The sequence below is a fragment of the Populus nigra genome, chromosome 1 (genome assembly GCF_951802175.1).
Source record: "Populus nigra chromosome 1, ddPopNigr1.1, whole genome shotgun sequence".
In the NCBI taxonomy this organism is placed as follows: domain Eukaryota; kingdom Viridiplantae; phylum Streptophyta; class Magnoliopsida; order Malpighiales; family Salicaceae; genus Populus; species Populus nigra.
In genome coordinates, this window is record NC_084852.1 from 45,929,916 (window position 1) to 45,952,408 (window position 22,493).

Below are 22,493 nucleotides of genomic sequence, written 5' to 3' on the forward strand. Positions count from 1 at the left end.
CTCTCTACTTTATTTTTTATTATTATTCTTAATTTCGATGTTGTTTAAAATTAATTTTTTATTCTTTTATAAAAGTGTGTTTGGTATTATGGTAGTTGTTATGGTTGTGATTTGAAAAAAAATATTTTATAAAAATACTTTTAATTGAAGTTGGTTTGAAAAAATAAGTGTTTGGTTAAAACTGTAGTTGAAATTAAGGTTGAATAAAAAATAATTTAATGTGTTTGGTTAATAATGTTTTTGAAATTAAAGTTATAAAATAATTTTAAAATATATATATTAAAATTGATGATTTTTAATTTAAATATTATAGATTTAACTATTGCTATTACTTCATGAAATAAATAAAACTTTATATAAAATATTTTTTATTATATCATTTAAACCATCTACAATTCCATTATATACAAAATTCATTCGAAAAGAACTATAGTTTCTATAATTTTTTAAGCATGTAATAAAATTAGATAAAATATTATCAGGAATAAAATTGATTTGATATTACAGTGTGAGTGAATTTAATTCGCTCTATACTAGTTTTTCGGTAAAAAAATATTATTTATGTGACAATGCAAAACTAGTTTTTTTTAAAAAAATATATATAAAAAAACTAAACACTGAAAAAAAAAAAAATTCACGCGAACAGTACAAATGAATTGCACTGTACACGTAAACATAAAAAATACTGTTCGATGGAGAATTTTTTTTTTTTTTGTCAATAATGAAGATTGAACTTGGTAACTGATTTAACATGAAATAAGCAAATGAAAATGCTAAAAAAATAATCTGTATCACTTATTTTTTTTGTTTTTTGTAAATATAAAACATAGAACAAGTGAACGTTTTTTAAACAAAAATAAAGTTGAGTTTCAGGAATCCGAAGCCATCAAAGCACGTAAAACAAAACCTGAACAAATATTGACTATACCATGTAAGCAACCTCTACAAACATATATATATATATTTCAAGCAGGACTGGATAGAGTTCTACAGGCAGTACATAATTTACTTTCAGGGACATGGAGGCCAAAAGCTGATAGGAGTTGTGGGCTACAAATGACATGGATCATTTGGCTGGGAATTCATCTACCCTCTTTAGGCCTAAACTCAATTCCTTCAATAATGAGACCTTCCTTGGTAGTGTAATTATCAACCTCCCTTAGATACGCCACCACGCTGCCATCATGTTCTTTGTCATAGAAAAACTCACCCATCTCAATCTCCATCCACCCATCGCTTCTCTCCCGAGGCAGTGGAGACATATTATAGTCTGGAGGGGCATCGAGGAACACATGGAGCTTTTCCTCGCCCACACTTTCTTCAAAGTTGACACTCAGTTCAACAAGTCTCTTATCAAAACCATTTGTGGAATCAGTCAGCTTAAACACAAGGTAAGCTGCATAGGTTGTTTTGGGAGACAAGATTTTAGCATCTATCCTCCCCTTGACATCAAGCCACCACACGTACCTAAGCTCAGCCACCTCAGAGAACCTATAAATCCATTATCACAGAGCAATATGGCTGTGAAAATGACAAATTGGAATCAATGCAGAAAACCAATAAGGAAATAAAAGATATACAATGTACACTGATGGGCTCATGGATTTCGGATTCGAAGATGACCTCCTTTGCGCACATTAATTAATGCAGAAAACTATCAGCAACATTTGATTTCTTTTCTTTGTTATCATTCATGAACTTTTTAAGTTCTGAAAGAGAAGAAAAATGCTTTCCTTCTCTGCCAAAAAAGATATTTTGTCAACATAATCACATGTACCGACTACAGGAGTCGGCCAACATAATAGCCCAGCAATTTCATTGGAGGAAATTTCCTATATATTAAGTTCAGGGAGAAAACAAGGAGCTCAGGCTGAAGTTTGGTTAATCTAGTAGGCATTAGGCAATTATAACACACAGATACACAATAAAGTTAGCAAATAAGCGTAGGGGTTAGGGATCAAGAAAAGCAGATCAAGGACAGTGACAATAATGGCGGTGGCTAGTAAAGAGCAGCCAGCGCTTGTATCCTTCTAGGATGGCCTGCACTGCTTTGGAAAACATATAGATCATCCCTCTAGGATGATCTATATATAGCTTGCAATCTACATTTTCTTATGAGAAGTCAGCATCACATTGATCCTCCATTATGTTCAACAACAGCAACCATACTACCGAAGAAGAAAATCTTTTCCCATCATAAACTTCACAAGTCTGTCTATATATCTAAGAACCTCATTTAGTTCTTGACTAGCTATGTGCAAAACATCATCTGGTAAATACATCAGTAAAATGAGAGAAAGAGAGAGAGAGAGAGAACAAACCTAGACTCATCTGGTAAGGGTTTCCATGTCCAATAGCTAGGTGTATCTCCCCAGATAATTGAAAGTCCTCTTGCTCCAATCATGTAGCATTTTTTCCCACCATGCTTCTCTAGTGCAAAGCTCTGTTTTAAGTTAAAAAAAAAAACAAAGGAACGTCTAAGATCATCATGGTAGAACAGGAGCAAAAGAAAAAACCAATACTCCACTGAAACATGACTAGCTAAACCTCCTAAACTTGTGCAACTAATTGAATGCAGGGGACACACGGTGGCGGAGCTAGGATGCTAAACATCAAGAAAAAACTTTTTAGGATGTATTTTACATGTTGAAAATTGGTTTAGAACATGGTTGAAGGTCAAATTAAATGCAGGTTTATTCAAATTTGGGATTTTGAGATTTTGTTGAAAAACTTTCTTCAACATAAATACCTTAATATAGAAGTTTAACATGTCTAAAATCAATTATAGATTAATGAAAAATTAATTCAATTTAAAAAGTTAAATTGCAGAGGATAAAGGCTCTATAACTTTGTTATTTAGTCCAAAACAATTATTTTAAAATAAAGATTGCCCCAACTCAACAAAATACCTCATTTATAATTTAGTCCAAGATTTCTATTCACCTTAAGCTAACTCTGCTTGCATCGTAAAATTTGAATTTAATTTTTTCTAAATCCATATGCCTTAATTTGTAGTGCAATTTTTCAAGATAGTGTTATTAAAATTTTAAAAGGTTATTTATTAAGAAATCGTTGACATCAAGTGACAATCAATATAGCTTGGAAAACAAAAGATATGATCCTTGATAACAACTTATTTTGTTTCCTATTTATTAGTTCAAATTTCATCAAGAAGTAGGATACTCTAAGCTTTAGTGATTCCTTTATTTTTGAAATATATTGTATATAATTCAATTATTGCATGTTCTGTACTTAAGCATAGTTTTGAAACCCGACCGATCCAGGGTTGGAACTGAGCCGTGTTTAAGAAAAAACAGGAAAAGAAAAAACCCAGAGAGACTCGGTTGACACGGCAGGTTGACCCGATAACCCTGTTAACCCGATCAAATCCGGTTGTAATCCGTTGACTTTTGTTTTTTTTTTACTAAAATAACGTCGTTTTGATTTAAAAAAATAATAATTGACCCGGGCGACCCAATGATCCGGTCAAAACCCGGAACCTAGGCCTCGGACCAGGCCGGGTTTAAAAACTATGTATTTAAGTCCATAATTTTTATTCATTTCATTATTACATGCTTGTTATGGTTTTGCATGTGTGTATCATCTTTTATGTGTATTCATTTTCATGTGATTTTTGCTTTCTTCAGTAGTTTTTCCTGCTCATTCTATTGTTTATTTTAGAGCTTTAGTTTTTTGCGTTGTAGAGAGAAGGCCTTAATATATGGTTTAACTTTTAATTGAATATAAAAAGAAAAGATTGATTAATTTGAGATGAATTTATATAGGAATTGTTGAAAAAAGACACAGAAATTCAATCAATTCGGAAAGTAATACATGGAAGGCAATAAACTAATTACATACAATTTTATCCCAAACCAGTTACTGAGTGTTTAATTATTTTTAAAAAATATTTTTTATTTAAAAATATATTAAAAAATATTTTTTAAATATCAACATATTAAAATTATAAAAAAACACTAAAATATTATTAATTTAATGTTTTTTCACAATAAATATATTTTTAAAAAATATCTAAAAACAAAATTATTATATTCCCAAGGGTTCATATTATTAAAACTAAATGAATTCGCAAATTTTATACGACAAATAATAAAATTTCATCTTTTTAGGATAGCCAAATCACAGAGAAAAAAAATAATTGAATTTCAAGATTTTTAAAAGTTCACATCTGACAATATCGTCTGTTCTGTGATTATTTTGTAATTTTCATTTTGTGCTATACTTATGCAACATTAACATAGTTATTAAATTTAATTTGAGATTAACTCAGTACCAATTTATGAATCAAATAAGTTTATCCGTGTTAATATAAAAATATAATATTATTTTTAAAAAAATATATTAACAAGTTTTTATTAGATTTTTACCCTGATTTTTTTTATAAAAATCACACAAAATTAGTTCATTTTACTTTTTAAATTCCAACTCAAACTAGGTTTTTGATCAACAGAATCTTAGATCAATCTACCTAGCCCATCTAAGTTTTATTTTTGAGAGCATTACTTTTAAAAAACACAGTCGGATATATTTAAGGATATATTTAAGAATGTAACGGTTGTTTTTTAAAATATTTTTTATTTAGAAATATATTAAATTAATATTTTATTATTATTATTATTATTAAAAAAATATTTTTAACATAATACATCAAAACAATTTAAAAATATAAAAAAAATATTCTGAAATAAAAAAAATAAAAAATCTATTGACTTTGAATTCAATTTCTCTGTTTGGGATGACATTAATGCAATTGAATTAAAAAAAATAATTTAATATTAAACAATAAACAAATAAGGTTTTAGTTACAAACGGGTATCTCTGTTCCTTCTTCTATGGGTGAATAACAAAGGGTTTTTATTTTCAAATAAAGATGGAAAAAAAAAAAGAGCAACAGTGATTTCTCTCACAGTTTTTTTTTCTTCTCATTTTCCTTTACCCTATTTCGTTTTCTCTCTTAGGTCGGTTCCTTTTCTAGCTTTTTTTCCCCTCTCTCTTCGATTGTTGGTGTCTTTTGATGCATACAACGAGGTCGATCGGTGTAATTTTGAGGCTACTGTGTTTTGCTATTACCATGATGAATCTTGATGAGAGAGATCTCACTAATGTAATGAATTTTAATCTTGATTTAATTGCAGGGACGCTGTCATAAAAAAAAAATTTAACCTGACCCACACATAATTCCGACACCAGTTCTATAACACAGATAAAGCAGAATCATCCTTACCATGATACCATTGTTGACGAGGATAGGGCTGTTACAAAGATGGAAGTAAAGTTCCTTCTTGGATAAAGCGGTTAGCTGTGAGGATGATGAGGCTGGCGAGGAGGATATGATTTCAACATGATCGGAGGGCAGAAATCCTTTCCAAACGGCATCAGAATCTGCGGCTGACTGGAAGTTACGAGAGACCAGAGCAGATCGGCAAGCATCCCGTGGCGATGTGAAGGAAATGATGTGGGCTAGGCACTCCTCTGGCAGAACTGTGGACATATCCATCTCTTTTTCTTTTTATAACTTCTTTTGTGTTTTTTCCAAATGTTCTTACACCATATATATTACTACTGGATGCCATGTCTGCACGTTACCGCGTGCTTGTGATATTTGTGATATATTTATGCGTTTTTGTGGATTTATGAAAAATTCATAAAAATATTATATTATTGTAACATATAATATTCTCAAGAAAAAAACTACAAAAATAATTTTTAAAAATATATATAAAAAACAAACTATGTAGCAGTTTATAGTATTTTATGAAACACTATACATTTATAATTTTCAACCAGTTCAATATTAAAAAAATAAAATTAACAAAGATAATTTTGAAAAAACCATAATAAAAAAATTATGTGGGAAATAACTATAGCAATCCACGGTATTTTTTTTTAAAAGTACAAAGCTAAATTCTCAACCAGCTTAATATTAAGAAAATAAAAGCAATAAAAACAATTTTTAAAAAAATCATATAAAAAAACAAAAATCATAAAAAAAGACCTATATAAGGAAATACTATAGTAATCCACAATGTTTTGTGAGGAAAGTTATGGTTGTAATTCTCAACCAATTCAATATTAAAAATAATAAAATTGACAAGCAATTTTGGATAAAATCATTAAAAAATATATAAAAACCATGTAGGGGACACTGTAGCAATCCACAATTTTTTTTTTAAAAAAATATAAAGCTAAATTCTTAACCATCTCAATATTAAAAAAATAAATTCAAAAAAGATAATTTTAGAAAAAAAATACGTGGAAAAATACTATAGCAAAACAAAAATCATATGAGAAAACACTGAAGCAATCGACAATGTTTTAAAGAAAAAAATTATAAAGCTAAATTCTCAACTAGTTCAATAATAAAAAAATAAAATCAATAAAAAAATTTTGAAAACAAAAAAAATGAAAAAACAGAAAAAATAAAAGAAAAACATGCGGGTAATGAAAAAAAACAAAAAATAAAAAAAATAAAAAAAAATATATAAAAAAAATTACAATACTTTCCACACGCGCGTTTTTGAGTATTAGTTAATGGCTTTTGTATACTTCAGCGTCGGAATCTCTTGGGTCCTTCACATTTCACATGTTAATTGTCCAATTGAATTCTCCTTCTATTTAGATTTTTATCAATCAACCCCCTGTGATGTATAATTAATGATCCGTTAAACAGACATGCAAGGCCACTCTTCCAATCAGATTTTAGCTCGTAATTTTGCTCTTTTTCCTCGATTTTTTCATGGCAAAGGGATGCTCTAATTCAAGTCCCATAAATGAGCTTTTAGGACTAAGAAACCTGTACAGATTTGTGCTAAGAATTGGCTAGAGGAGTGACTCTATGTGCCTATCATGTATGTATTTAATGGGTCATTAGCTAGGGTTAATTGGCCAAGACTTAAATAGATGGCGGGGGACTTGATTGAGACAAACACGATAGTTTAGGAGCAAATATATTCTTTTCTCTAAATTATAATTTCTAGATGCAAGTGTTTTTATATTATAATTCAAAAAGATACGCGGATACAACGTGTATGTGTGAATTCCAGCTGACACGTTCCATCCCATGAAGAAAAATCAAGTCCACTCCTGAAGCTCTCTTTCACAAGGCGAGGAGAACATGTGTTGCTTATTTAACACGGCAGGTGAGATGCTGCTCAGAAATAACTTTGAAATTTACGTGACATCTCAAACTTCCAGATGCATGAATTAACTCCGTTTAGGAACAGTTTGTTTTCCGGTGCAAAGGCATTTTTTTTAAATGATTTCTTTTACTTTAGATAGATTATTTTGATGTATTAATATTAAAAATAATTTTTTAAAAAAATATTATTTTAATATATTTTTAGATAAAAAATACTTTAAAAAATAATTACCATCACAGTACAAATCAAGCTCTTAACCATGTCTATATTAACTTTTAAGATGAGTTTCATATGTAAAACAAGATATTATTTGATTGGACATGACAAGTCACGTGTGTTTGATGCACGCATTGAATACAGTATGAAAAGTCATATTTAATGTCTATATGTGTGTATTAACTATTCAGTGTGTTTTTTAAAATATTTTTTATTTTAAAATATATTAAAATAATATTTTTTATTTTTTAAAAAATATTTTTAATATCAGCACATTAAAATATTTTATTCAATGTTTGATGCACGCATTGAATACAGTATGAAAAGTCATATTTAATGTCTATATGTGTGTATTAACTATTAAGTGTGTTGTTTTTTAAAATATTTTTTATTTTAAAATATATTAAAATAATATTTTTTATTTTTTAAAAAATATTTTTAATATCAGCACATTAAAATATTTTATTCAATGTTTGATGCACGCATTGAATACAGTATGAAAAGTCATATTTAATGTCTATATGTGTGTATTAACTATTAAGTGTGTTGTTTTTTAAAATATTTTTTATTTTAAAATATATTAAAATAATATTTTTTATTTTTTAAAAAATATTTTTAATATCAGCACATTAAAATAATCTAATAATCTAAAAATAAATAAATTTTAATTTTAATTAAATACAATTTGAACAGTGTTTCAAATCAGGATACAAATACGGCAAGGATTCTTAGTGCCCTTTCTCACCAAGGATCAATTCTCATCGTATATTTCTCGTATCCAAACCTATTCCAATGACAAAATTTTTATCGTACCATGGTTGGTGGAACAAATTTGTCCAAACCATGGTTAGAATCATCATTTCTCAATTTTCTATACTGTTCATTATTTATTTATTAATTGATTTAATGAAGTTTGACAAGTTTATTTGTAAATTATTTAAATAAAATTTTACATATAGGGTCTTGATTGAAAAAAAACTCTTTTACTCGGGACTAAATTACATATGCTAAAAAAATTAGAGGACCAGAAAAATTCAAAAAGAACTAAAATGTCATGAAAATAAACATATGGGCTGAAAATAAATTGTTAAAAAATTCAAAGACCAAAATGATCTCTTACGAAAACTTTATGTATTGTTATCCTGTCGAATGCTCCCAGAACGATAAAAATATATATACTTATCATGTTGAGTCCAATCCAATATATTCTAATTCAGTGTAATCCAGAGCAATTTTATTTATGCTATAATGCCCAGCATGCCAATAATACTACGTAAGAGCAGTGGCAGCCTGAGTTACTATTTGTTTTTGTGTTCGCATTGTATTTTTGAATAACTTTATTTTTTTATATTATTTTTTGAATATTTTTAAATTGTTTTGATATTAATTTTTTTTAAAATAATTTTGTTGCATTTTCAAACGAAAAACATCTTAGAAAACAACGGGTAATTTAAATAATTTTAGCTTTTTAAAATAAATCTCATTTAAATAAAACATAAAAAAAAAATCATAAATGAAGTAGAAAAATCTCTAGAAAATTAAATGCATATAAAATAATTAAAAAATAACCGGTATTTAAAAGAGGTTAGATAAACTAAATAAAAGAGAGAAAAAATATTAATTTAAATATAGATTTAAAAATTATTTTAAAAAAATACATATAAAAAAATCATTAATTAAAAAATATAAAAAGAGAAAGAGCTAGGCACTGCTAAACCTTGCAAGCTAGGCTAGCGCATCTACCTCATCTAATAAGGGCCTGTGTGCTCGGGAGCTTGATTTTTATTTTTATTTTTTATGGAATAGATAACATGTTATTTCTCCCAATTTATTACTTGTCAAATTTAATCACCTAAATCCCCCCTGCATTATTACTAATTATCAAATTTAATCACCTAAATCTTAGTCTTTTTACACAATAAAATAAAATTTTATTTTATAAAATCAAACATCAATCTAAAGTCATAGTTTTTTTTTTTCAAACTTGATCGGTTTGAGTTGATGAAAGATAAAAAAATAGAAGTGACTTGATCAATCCAAATTAACCCTCCTGACCCAGGTTTTTTCTCAAATTTACCCTCATAATATGTGATTCAGACATGTTTTGGAGTTCATTAATTTCATATTCTCCTTTTGCAGATATTGTAGGAATTACATTGCCTCTTGTGAGTAGATTAATGGCTTAATTTAGACTTGAGACCTGTTTCATAAAAAAAAATGTTTAAATATTCCTATGATGGCCTTGCTTGCAAGAAGTTCAAGGTGGTGAGTTTATGAAAGGAAATCAAGTCCCATGAAATGCAATTTCGTGGGAATTAAAACTCATTTCATTAACATTTCTCAAAAAAAAAAAAAACATTTATAAAATCAACAAGGTAAAGGCTAATGAGTGTTCCCGAAGCATCTATTAAGCATTATCCAGACACATTTATTATAATTCATTTTATTGTTGAATTATGATAAAAAAGAATAAAAATCAAACATTTAAATGAAAATGAACGATATAGATTATAGATATTAAGTAAATGTTATTTTGTACGGTAATGTTTTCTAATGTTTACAATAACTTCTAGAACTAAAAAGGAAAATACAGATTGATTTAGCTTATTAAATAACTTTTAACAAGTGCTCTAAGAACATAAGGTAATCAAATTTATAAAACAACACTAAGAGCAGCATAGAATGCGAAGGCAAGTCTAAACAAAATTATATTGATCTCACTATAAATCGCTTACCATCAGGAAGGTAGTACGAAAAGCATGCAGCACAAAATTATAAAGACCTGCATCTTTTTATGGAGTGCATAATATATAGACAAATGCAGTTATTAAAGAAGTTAAATAAAACAAAGTTCCAAATCTTCAATAATAAATGGGTATGAATTCTAGCTTTGTTTAATATATTAAGCATGGCAAAAACATTTGCAATGATCAGGGGTGAGCAAAAACAAATTGAAAAACCAATTAAACCAGAAAAAAATAACCGAAAAAACCGAATCATGAAAAAAAACTAATTAGAATTTTTAAAAAATCAACCAATTCAGTTTTGGTTTTACAAGTATGAAACCAAAAAAACCAAACTAAACCCAAACCGAAAACACCCCGGGCCAAATTGAAAAAAACCGAGCTAAACCGAAAAAAACTAAGCCAAATAAAAAAACCCGAGTCAAATAAAAAAAACCGAGTCAAACCGGAATTGATATGTTAGAACAGGTTTTGTCGGTTAGAACAGGTTTTCGTTCTAAAAAACCAAACCGAACCAAAACCGGTCGGTTTGAACATGTTTCGGTTTTAAAAAAACCTGTTTGGTTATTTTTTTGATAAAAACCAAACTAAATAAAAAATGATCACCCCTAGCAATGACTCAGAGAACAGAGCCGATCAATCAAAATCCTTGAAAAGGCAACCACAACCACCGTTATCCAAAAAGACTTCAAGGTAGCCACAACTACCACTATCCAAAAAAACCATGCTTTCAATTCTGATAAGTATAGCTTAATTGATCCGACACTGAATTTGCTCTTTAGAGATCACCAGTTCGAGTCCCACGAACTTCAGGACCACTGAAAACTTACATGGTCGTTAACTTCAGGGCCTGTGAGATTAGTCGAAATGAACGTAAACTGACCGAACACTAACATTAATAAATAAATAAAAAAGATAAAAAAAAAAGACCATGCTTTCGTTGCCAAGCCTCTATGTCATTGCCATCCCCTCAGGCGTAACGCCACCCAAGCCATTCTTCATGCCAAACAAAAGCCGAGAGAGAAGACCCCATCCATGACAAAAAATAACCCATCGATTAAACAAAAAAAAAAAAAAAAATTGTTCCCGAAAGCTTCAAATAGAGAGAAAAACAAAGACAACCCTAATCTTACGATTCAAAGTCTTGTTGTTAATCAATTGACTGATCTTCCAAATTAGAAGAATAAAATATATAAAAAAGTGTTGCTTTTTCGATATCACATGTAATTAACAACTTTCTAATACATCTTAGAAAAATACCGTACATGAAACCTATCTCGCTACTAATTGCTAGATAGCCCTGATCTCTGATGTCAATTATGATCAGAATACTAGAGTATCAAATTAAATGACAAACCTGATATAGCCTTAACAACACAGTGGTCTCAGTAAATTGGTGCATAATATTCACCAAATCGTCCTTGGTCTGCCTTCTTTTAACCTAATAACATAGAAACAGCAGCTTAACATAAGGAAGCAATGCCGAGTCAACCCAAAAGCAACTCAAATCCGAATTCCGAACGCAATCAAAACCCAGAAAGGATTAAAGATGCATATATAGCCCAATAATCAGAACCCATAAAAGATAAATTAACAAAAAAATCATTGCCTGGTATTCCAAGATGGAACTTTAGAAAAACATCAAAGAAGTGGGAGATGAAAGTGAAATCACAGCTTGAATGCAATAATCAGAACCCATAAAACCCTGAAAGGATTAAAGACGTATATAAATCCCTATAATCAGAACTCATAAAAAAATAAATTAAACCAAAAAAACCCTTGCATAACATCCCAAGAGGGACCGTCAAAGGACCAATATTTCAAATTATATACCTCGCCGCTCCATCGTAGAAGAATCACCCCCAGCACAACCATCTCAGTCGCCACTGACGCGAGACCCAACCCACTTTCCCTGCAACGCCTTCTTCCCCAATGTGTCCCCTCTCTTTGTTTTCTTTTATCTGTCCAGCTTTCCCATCCTCTGTTCTATCTTCTTTTTTTTTAAAGAATCACCGCCAGCATCACCACTCTAATCGTCACTTAAACGCGATCCAACCACCCTCTCTTACACCTTCTCCTCCGGCGCGCCTCCTTCCCTCTCCTTTCTCCTATCGGTCTGGTGCTCCCACCCTTGTATCTTTCATTGTTCTGATGTGATTTGAGGTGCAAATAAGAAAACAGAAAAAGAAAAATCAAAGGCACTGTGTTAGTCCACGCTGTATGTGTCTAGGTATACAATGTTTTTGCTACATGCATAAGTATTTTTTTATTGATTAATGGTGGTAATGGCAGTGGGGGTGAGGGTTATATAATAGAATAAACAGCCATGACGTGTGCCGATGATGGTGAAGATGATAGTGGCATGGTGTTATATTGTTATTTTGTTCACTGAACATTAAGAAACTGTTCGGGACTGTATTAGCTTTTATTTTTAAATATATATTTTTAAATATATTTAATTAAAAAATATTTATTTTTATGTTTTTAACATATTAAAATTAAGAATTTTAAAATTTTTAAAATATATTTTAATATATTTTTAAATTAAAAATAATTTTAAAAAATACTATATACTACACCACCATATAAAAATATAATTTTAATAAATTTAGTGTTTTTTTCTTTAGTGTTCAAGGCTGTTTAATATTGAGTTTTAATCAGTTTTTTTATGTTGAAATTTAATTTTTATTAGTTTAAATTAATTTTTTTATTTTTTTAGATTTTTTTAATATTAAAAAAAATATTATTTTAAAATAAAAAATTTTAAAAAACAATTTTTACCCTACTCTAAAATAACATACTAAACGACAGAAAAGCAGCAGAAGAGAGGCGAAACTAATTAAAAAATTATATTTATTGACTTCCTTTCCGCTTTATATATATATATATATATATATATATATATATATATATATATATATATATATATTTCACTTTAGGTTGGATTCCTCTCTCTCTCTCTCTAATTAAATTGTAGTTTTGGCTGGTTTTAAGTGGCATAGCTCTTTAATTTCAGGGACCAGTGTAGTTTAGTTTAGGACTTAAATAAGTGCCTTTGTAATAAACTTTGTTATTGCCATTTAAAGTAAGTGACTTTGTAATTTCTTATAATTTAAAAAAATAGTGTTGATCTGGTTCTTATTTATTTATTTAATTATTTTTTGTGTGGATTCAGTTAACAATCATGGCAAGAAAGATGCTTATTGATGGGGAGGTGAACCAAACTAACCAAGTAGAAGAAGAGGCCCACTTTGATTTTGATTTGTTTGTCATTGGAGCTGGGAGTGGTGGTGTTCGTGCTGCTAGGTTTTCTGCTAATTATGGAGCTAAGGTATACTATCGTGTTCCTGATATTGAGGATATTAAAAAAAAAAAATAATCGAAGAAAACCTTTCATGGGTTTTTGATGGGGTTTGGGAAAATTCGTGTTAATTTTTTTTTTTTTTTTTGCGAATATAGTATAATGAAGTTCAACGATATGGATATACTATAGTGTTAATTGTTTTATGGTCACTTTATCAGAGGATAGAAGAAACTAGCTTGGTGGGTTTTTGTTCATCGGGTTTATGATTTTTTTTGTTGTAAAGAAGGAGTTGTTTTTGATCTTGTGAGAACAAATAATTAATTCTGTTGCTTGATTGATGGAATTAACATAATATCGACTTGTTTGGATTCACTCGGGAAACTTTGTGTCAAACTGATTTAGCAAGTTCTTTTTTCTTGTTAAGTGAGAAACTTTAGCTTTCAGTGATGTTAACAATTCCCTTTTCTGTGAAAGCATGATGGTTAACTGCTCACTAATGATATCCAACATTGTGTTTCAAGGTTGGAATTTGTGAACTTCCATTCCATCCTATCAGCTCAGAAGTAATTGGAGGGGTTGGTGGAACGTAAGTCCATTTGAGCTCTTAATTTTGCCTTCTTAGCAAACTATCCCTGTTGTTGTCCTGTTTAAGATTTACTATGTTTTAATTCAAGTGGGAGCTAAACAACATCTGGTGCTGTGTGCTTCTGTTTTATCTCCTTTTTTGGGGGGAGATTTATCTGGCAGTGGCATAATGCTGAGATGTTTATTATTTATGGTTTAGTTGAGTTCTTTTAACAGTTATTTGAGTTAACTCCAGAATAATTTAACAAAGGAAAACTGCTTTTAACATTGAATGACCTTTAATGGAATGTTACCTATAGGGTCATTTGTTTGACTAAATAAGAGATTTGGTTGGCATCGTAGTTACAAGTTAACAATATTAAGCAATGACACACTAGCTTTTGCTGACATGATCTCTAACTAGAATTGCTGAATTCTTACTTTCCTGGCCAATTGATGTACATTTGATGAGTTTTGAATGGTGAGACATGCTCTTGATTTTCCACTATGATGGTAAAGGAAGTTTCTTGTTATTATTGAGAACTTCAAGAATTGTGACTTTTGAGTTTGTTTTTATTTCATGTTAGGGATGACTACCATTGAATGTGAATTGACTGAAATGTTGAAACCTAACTTAAAATCAATGGTTTGTCTTCATTTGGTTTTGTAGGTGTGTTATTCGTGGTTGTGTTCCAAAGAAGATTTTAGTTTATGGAGCCAATTTTGGAGGTGAAATTGAGGTGAGAACAGGATACATACCAGAATGAAATGATCAATTTACTTAATGTGTTAGTGGCCATCTTGTAGTTTTTTCAAGTTGCAAAGATGGGAGTGAAGAGAACGTTCATGACAAATTTAGAACCTTCTGTGTGGAATGTGATTATCTGAGAGCATGTGGACATTGGACTGTGTGCTTCTATTGTTAAACATTTCTGAAATTGATCAATTTCAGAAACATTAAGTTCTACTTAAACTGAAATTTGATGTCTCACATTTGAAATTGTTTGAATGGTCAATGATACTTGTATTTTTTTTGTTCTGTAAAGCAAGGATGCATGTGTAAAGTAAAGCATAATGCTTAGTATAGAAATTTGAGTAGTGGACATGTTTGATTTGTCTGACGCTGCCATGTCATATCCTATGAATTTTTCTGCCAAATGCAGACTTTAATATATGTGGGGATCTGCGTGGTTGTGGGGAAATTTTCTTGGATGTAATTTTCCTTTATTGTCTTTTTGGGTGAGGTGAGCTGTATTAAATGGTATTTGGTTTCATGAATGGAGGGGTTTGGTTTTGTAGGATGCCAGGAATTACGGTTGGGAAGTGAACGAGAAATTGGACTTTAACTGGAAAAAACTGTTGCAGAAAAAGGTGGGTGGCCCTTTGAATTTTCTCTTCATCTTTATAATGTTTGCCATGATCTTACATGAGACACCCTTTCTGGTGCTATTCACAATATCTTTTTGCAAGCAACTCAAAGGAAAAAATGATTTTTTCTGAAGGAAAGTTCATCCTTTATTCCATTTCTTGGTCTACCTTTTTTTTTGGAGGGTGTGAAAAGAGGTCAAGCTGGATTTTTTTCCTTCAACCTCATCCTTGTACGCCTGAAAAAGGGAAAAAGATGAAGTGATTGACCACTCTGCATTTTACTTCTTATCCTTCAATTCAAATATTGTTAACTTTGAAGGAGAAATCTATTTCTTCGAGCATTTAGATTCCATTTGTCCATTGTTTAAGATTATTTTTCTTTCAGAAATTCTTGGTACTTTTTTTTGGCTTTGTCTTGCCATAACCTAGAATAGAAACAGTTCATGATTGTGATTATATTGTTTCATCTATCTGCTGGTCAAAATTGCAGACGGATGAAATAATCAGGTTAAATGGAATTTACAAGAGGTTACTATCTAATGCTGGGGTTAAACTGTATGAAGGAGAGGGAAAGATTATTGGTCCTAATGAAGTTGAGGTGACTCAACTAGATGGGACTAAATTGAGGTACTCAGCAAAGCACATACTGATTGCAACTGGCAGTAGGGCTCAACGTCCGGCTATTCCTGGGCAGGTTAGTTTTGTGGTTTCTTCTTGAATGATCAAGAATCTCTGATGGGTATACTGTGTCATTGTGCATCCGAAACCTTAAGTCATTTAACAGTCAATATCCTTGTTGTCTGTTATGTGCTATTGAAGAGCTGTTGTTTTCTGATTATGAATTTAATATAGGTAAAATGTTTTAAGTTATCTCTTGTCCTGTCTTCTTGGGTAAAATGTTTTAAGAATTCAAATTTCCTTTTGATTACTAAAGCTCTAAGGATCATAACTAGTAGTTTTAGCTAAACTAGCATACCAGGCGGATCTGGTAAAAAAATAAAATTGTACTTGACAGAGAATAACCTACGTATTTGATGTGTGCCATTTCTTTTTATCTTGACTTGTCAAACTAGTAAAAGGTAGTGACTAATAGGTTTCTCTGGATGATTAAATTGAAGGATTGCTATATAGAACATACAGATAAACTTAGGCTGATGTTTATAGGCAGTGTAAAAGAAGTATGTTGGCTGGGGAAAATTGGACTAGTGAACACCATTGAGAAACACACTTGTTTATATTTACAAATTTCTCTGTATTGTTCCCACATGTAGATGCATGCCTGAAAATTACAAGTTTGTGTTCGTTATTTTCTTTGATAAGATTTATTGTAGACTTGTAGTTGCACTGAGATGCAACTTCAGTATGACATGGATTTGCTAATAGAAAATTAATAAATATGATGTGTATGCATGTAATGGGGCAGCATTCTTCTTATTGAAATTCTTTCCTAAATGTCATCTTTTGTTTCAACTAGAAAAGAAAGCATTATTGCTATTTATTATATGAGCATGTGCACTAATTGCTATTTATTATATCAGCATGTGATAGTGCACCTTATCGATTGTAACATGTGCCTGAATAATAATTGGTCATGAATCTTACAACCTTGTTTCATATTTTTATTTGAACAAAAATTTCTTCCTGCTCAACTCGTCAGTCTCTCAAGCCACCATGTGGATAGCATTGATTGCTTTTTATTTTTTTAGTCAATGAAAATCTTTTGCTTTGCCATAATCTTTTGCAAAGCAAACTTACATTTAATTATGCTTCATTATTTTGATATCAAGTATATATGTAAAATAATATATGTTTTCCAACATATGGCAGTCCAAGAGATTGTCATGTGTTGGGCTGTGGAATTTTACTTTTTACTTTTTACTTCTCAGTTTTTGGTTTTCTGTTTCAATGTAAACTTCTGTTTAATGATCCATGTGTTCCCATTGTGGTGCTGCTTAAGCCATCGTTAGCTTTTTCAGTTCAATTGTTTTCTAAACACTACACTTTTAAGGCTGCCCGTAGTTTATCCATTCAGGTGCATGGTGCTCATCTTTCAATCACATAGTTGATTCTTGATTGCAATTACTGCTGGAATTACCTAGTTGAATTTAATTTGCTTGAAATTTTTCACTGGGTTCAAGTTATGTCTGTGGTGTAGATAGCTTTTTGTTGGAGCTGTTTTTCTTTTTCTTGCGTGCTTACCTTATTTGTTGTTACTTTTTGATTATTTAGGAGCTGGCCATAACTTCTGACGAGGCATTGAGTTTGGAAGATTTGCCTAAGCGTGCAGTGGTGTTTGGTGGGGGGTAAACTCTCCAGAAGGCTTTGCTATCCATGTGTTTTATTTGCACATGTTCTAGCATGTGCATGATTTTGGATAAATATTTTTTTTCTTGCTCAGGTACATTGCTGTTGAGTTTGCTTCAATATGGCGTGGCATGGGTGCTACTGTGGATCTATTTTTCAGAAAGGAACTTCCATTAAGGTTATGATTAAGGCCTTAATGTTTGTTTTTTCTGAATGACCGAGTTGGCGTCATTTATTAGCACACACAATGTGTGTTTGCAAGTAAACTGTGTAAAGAATATGTTATCAACTGGGGTTACTCTTTTAATGTTTTCTTGATGATTACTTCCTGGTCTGAAAAACTCCTGGCCAGAATAGTTTGAGTTTTAACTTGTCCACAGCAGCCTTCACATTTTTCCCTTCTATATTGGTTAGGATTGGAACTTGTAATCTAGCAAATTTTGGTGTTTCATAGTTTAAGTGGCGATTGACATCCAAGTATGTTACTGCTGTTTTGTATTATGCTATTAAAGTGGTAATTTTAATTTGCCATCTGTCACACATTGTCACTAAGGAGTCGTGTGGCATTTTTGGTCCAAGCATTTTGAAATCTAGACCACAGTTGTGTTTCTCCTGCCAGTATATCTGATAGCTATCTAGTGCAGGGGTTTTGATGATGAAATGAGGGCCGTGGTTGCGAGAAATCTAGAAGGCAGGGGAATTAATTTGCATCCAAGATCAAATTTGATAGAGGTACTCTCTCTTTTATTAGAATTTGGTGTCATTATGGCATGCATTGCTTTTGTTTCCAGCTTTTTTTTTTCCTGAATTTTGTAACTTGTTGCTTTTTTTTCCAGTTTATGTTTTGACCGTTCTATGTTATTTATGATGAACCTTATTGTAAATACAGTTGACTAAAACAGAGGAGGGAATAAAAATTTACACCGATCACAAAGAGGAGCTGCTGGCAGATGTTGTACTTTTTGCCACTGGTAATAACAATCCTTGTTTAAATCACACACATTGTGAAGAAGTTCCATTATTAAGCTTGTATCGTAAATAGAAAGCATGCACTGCCATTTCCAGTCTGTGCAGCCGCATGAACCAGAATGTAATCGTTGGGTAAAAATGCAATTTACATGTGTTTTTTACTTGGTAGGTTCGTTCTGTCTGAGAACTTAAATCCTTTGTAGAAGTATTTGGTATTTTACTATTTTTCAGGGTAAACTTGTCCACATTTCTAGAGCAGTGTTGCCAGTACCATGGATTGATATGTTGGTGAAATGGTGATGTGAATGTTTGGGGACTGAAGATGCATATTATGAAGCGTTACAAGACTTTGGGTTGCTAAAGCAGAATGCAATAGGGTCACTGTAGAACAGGAATGAGAATTTGAATTTATAATTTATGTATCTCATGAAGTGATTAAAATGATAGTAGTGTAGAAGATAATAAGTATCCATGTTAGAATGAACATTCCAAATTGAAAATCATTGAAGTACAGGTATTTAAGGTAACAGGCATTGGTTTTAGGAGCCTCAATAAAAAAATATAAGGTGCCTTTTCTTATATTTGTTATTATTGGTTAACATATATTTGTTATTATTGGTTAACATAATCACCAATGTTTGTTTGTCAAAAACATTTGTTCACTATTCATGACGATGAAGTTATTGATATTCTTCTCTCAATTTTTACAGGTAGAGCTCCCAATACGAAGAGATTAAATTTGGAAGCTCTAGGCGTTGAGCTTGATAATGCGGGAGCTGTGAAGGTCAGTAACTTCAGCTGTCATTGTTTTAATCATTGAGCATTATGTTATTAGTGCACAAACTGCAGATGCCAATTTCAGTGTTATTATAGTCGTTTTGTTTTCTACATTCACTTCCTTGTAGATGGGTATTTATCACGCATGCTGCTGGTTGTGGGATATGGGATAATTTTATTGTATCCCTGATATAGGTGTAATTATTATTCTATAGTAATTTTTCCTTACACTCCGTCATGTTTGGCTGATATAGGATAATTTTTGGCGAGTTTTGTCTATTGATGCGTTTGTGTATGAAGAACGTAAATCTTGAGTAAAAAGGTTAAACCTGGTCAGAAGATGTCTCTGGAGATCCCTGCCATTGTGTTATGGGGTGGGGTTCTATAAAACACGAAAGTGAACTAAGAGGCTAGTTATGGAAGTGCATGTATATGCCACGTTGCATCTGATTGATCAAAAGGGCATTGATTACCAGCAAGGTTAAAAACACATGACCTTCATTAGGTTTCTGACCATGTAGAGAATATATTCTGTTATGACTGTATTGAAAGACCTAGCCGTTGAGACCATATTTGCTTTGTTTCTTGACCATTTTCTTTATTATTGTGTTTTTGTTGTTATTATTCTTTTTTTATGGTATTTTCTTGTTTTTTATCCACCATGTAAAAGAAACTATATTTTCAATTTACACTGAAAATCTTGTTCACATTTCTACAAGTCATGTAAAATGACTGGGTCCCTGCTACTTTCTTGATCAGGTTGACGAATACTCTTGCACAAACATACCTAGCATATGGGCTGTTGGTGATGTCACAAACCGAATGAATCTGACTCCTGTGGCCTTAATGGAGGGAACATGCTTTGCAGTATGTGTTTCTTGTGATCTGCTTTCGTTTCTTCATATTCATATCAATTTTTTTTTGCTCCTCCTCCCTCCCTTTTTGGCAATCTTGCAATTCATTTGATTTTCAGTGGATCTGTTTCTGATGTATTGCATGCAGAAAACTGTTTTTGCGGGGCAACCTACCAAACCAGACTACAATCACATACCATGTGCTGTATTTAGGTATCTGCTGTTTGATTTGCTTGGACTGTTCATTTTCTTCCACAATATCATTTTTGTATTATGCTAGTAGCTTTTTCAGTTAAATGAAAATACCATCATCGATAAGAAATATAGTGGTTATTGAAAGATTTTAAAATCGAAACTCATTAACCCTCGCCTTGAATTGTAGAAGTTTAGCTCATTAACACAAGTAACATCATTCTGCTGTTCAATGCAGCTAAGTCTTACACCTTAAATGTAGAAGTTTAAGCTTAATAGAAAATCTAGTGCTTGTGTTCATCTTTCTTCATTGGTAACTTGTGATATTTGGTAATCTGCAGCATACCTCCTCTCTCTGTGGTGGGCCTCAGTGAGGAGCAGGCGTTAGAGCAAGCAAATGGTGATGTATTGGTGTTCACTTCGACTTTCAACCCTATGAAGAATACTATCTCTGGGTATGTGCTGAAATTTGAAATCTTATTTGCTAAATAGGTCTGTATTATTACAAACAAACATATAGCATTATGGAATTCTTGAGAACATCACTCACAAAATGACAAATAAATAAGAGGTCAAAACACAACATTTGTAAACTTATACTGGCCGGGTAGAGAATATCTCTCAAGAGGTCTTGGACATTTGCTGCGCCTATAACTTAAATCCCCTAAATCAGATAGACTTTGAACATCCTCACTTACTTTTTGATAATAGTCATTCTTTTGTCATGAAACCAAAATTTACTGTTGCTTTTAAACTGAATTTCTCTGGTCTGGAAAGGAGTTTTTTAGGATTGAGTTATGTTTATGAACAAAGATGAAGGACATGATAAAATCATCAAAGCCTTGGGAATATATGGATTGGGATGTTCTCTCTGATCAGTGGGGTAGTATTTGAGCACCTGCCTCGTTTTACTCTAATTTGGTGAGGCGGGATCTGTGTCTTATGCATCCCCAGGCTTTTGGTGCTTAAAACATCTGTGTGCTTTTCAGTTTAATACGCATGTTCTTATCTTTGTTTCTAGACGACAAGAGAAGACGGTAATGAAGCTTGTTGTTGATGCTGAGACGGATAAGGTTCTTGGAGCTTCCATGTTTGGGCCAGATGCACCTGAAATCATGCAGGTGTGTATATTTTCTGATTCGTTAGCCATACCCATCCTGACGTTTTCTGCCCCCGTGTACTTTTTGTTATTCATGCATGTGCTGATCATTGTTTCTTGGTTATCATCTTCTCAGGGTATTGCTGTTGCGCTGAAGTGTGGAGCAACAAAGCAACAATTTGACAGTACTGTAAGTACCAAGTAACTTTCCTTGAGAGAGGGGCTAGACATAAGGATGTTAAGTGATTCTTTCCATTCCTAACATCCCCTTGTCAGGCTCTTATAACGACCATGTTCTTATATTGCCACCTCTCCCCCGTAATTACCTCATTTAATGAACGTAGAAGGGATGCCATCTTTAAACTTCTAGATTTTTATTTTCATGTATTAAGTTCTTTACGGTGGCATGTGTTCAGCTGGTGACGTGGCAAACAATAACTGGCCGTTCCCCCATTTTCGATTGTGTATTACTGAGGAGGTTTTTTCGTTTGTTTCCCACAGGTGGGAATACACCCTTCTGCTGCTGAGGAATTTGTGACCATGCGTTCAGTGACTAGACGCGTTACTGCTGGTGGCAAACCAAAGACAACAAATCCGTGAAAAACATCAGCAGAAAAAGAAAATCCAAAAATGAATTCTGCTTTTTCGTGGTCATCGGAAACTATTTCATGTTAGCAAGTGCAAGAAATAGAGGCAATTAGGGCGAGGATACGACTTGTCAACCCAATAAAAGTTCGCGTCATGATATAGTATTGTATGCCTGGCAGTTCAGATGCTTCTATGGAAACTATTGTTTCTTTTTTTTCACCTAAGTAATTAGATGTTACCTTTCAGTGGTGGACGAATACTATCTTAGAACCAATGTGGACTATTTGACTTTTTTTATCTCTTATTAAATATGGCATGCGCCTTTTTATGGTTTTGTGAAAAGTTATTGTGCAT

The 22,493-nt window shown here is 31.7% G+C and overlaps 2 protein-coding genes and 1 long non-coding RNA gene across 3 annotated transcripts; 1 reads left to right on the forward strand and 2 right to left on the reverse strand.

The window, feature by feature from the left end:
• Positions 1 to 896: 896 nt before the first annotated feature.
• On the reverse strand, positions 897 to 5,555 carry LOC133696586 (F-box protein PP2-B10-like). Its single transcript, XM_062118838.1, has 3 exons — positions 5,246 to 5,555; positions 2,322 to 2,443; positions 897 to 1,491 (listed from the first exon to the last, which is right to left on the reverse strand). Exons 1-3 carry the CDS (start codon positions 5,516 to 5,518, stop codon positions 1,083 to 1,085), a joined length of 804 nt encoding a protein of 267 aa, XP_061974822.1. The 5' UTR covers positions 5,519 to 5,555; the 3' UTR covers positions 897 to 1,082.
• Positions 5,556 to 10,056: 4,501 nt separating this feature from the next.
• LOC133703321 (uncharacterized) lies at positions 10,057 to 12,470 on the reverse strand. The gene is made up of 3 exons (XR_009843868.1): positions 11,954 to 12,470; positions 11,478 to 11,561; positions 10,057 to 11,116 (listed from the first exon to the last, which is right to left on the reverse strand). It is a non-coding gene; the product is annotated as an uncharacterized LOC133703321 (long non-coding RNA).
• Positions 12,471 to 13,046: 576 nt separating this feature from the next.
• LOC133680885 (glutathione reductase, chloroplastic-like) lies at positions 13,047 to 22,481 on the forward strand. The gene is made up of 17 exons (XM_062103910.1): positions 13,047 to 13,205; positions 13,296 to 13,451; positions 13,946 to 14,010; positions 14,659 to 14,728; positions 15,288 to 15,359; positions 15,847 to 16,050; positions 17,586 to 17,659; positions 17,755 to 17,838; positions 18,305 to 18,392; positions 18,550 to 18,631; positions 19,340 to 19,413; positions 20,166 to 20,273; positions 20,409 to 20,473; positions 20,794 to 20,907; positions 21,474 to 21,573; positions 21,688 to 21,741; positions 22,053 to 22,481. Exons 2-17 carry the CDS (start codon positions 13,305 to 13,307, stop codon positions 22,149 to 22,151), a joined length of 1,500 nt encoding a protein of 499 aa, XP_061959894.1. The 5' UTR covers positions 13,047 to 13,205; positions 13,296 to 13,304; the 3' UTR covers positions 22,152 to 22,481.
• Positions 22,482 to 22,493: the final 12 nt, after the last annotated feature.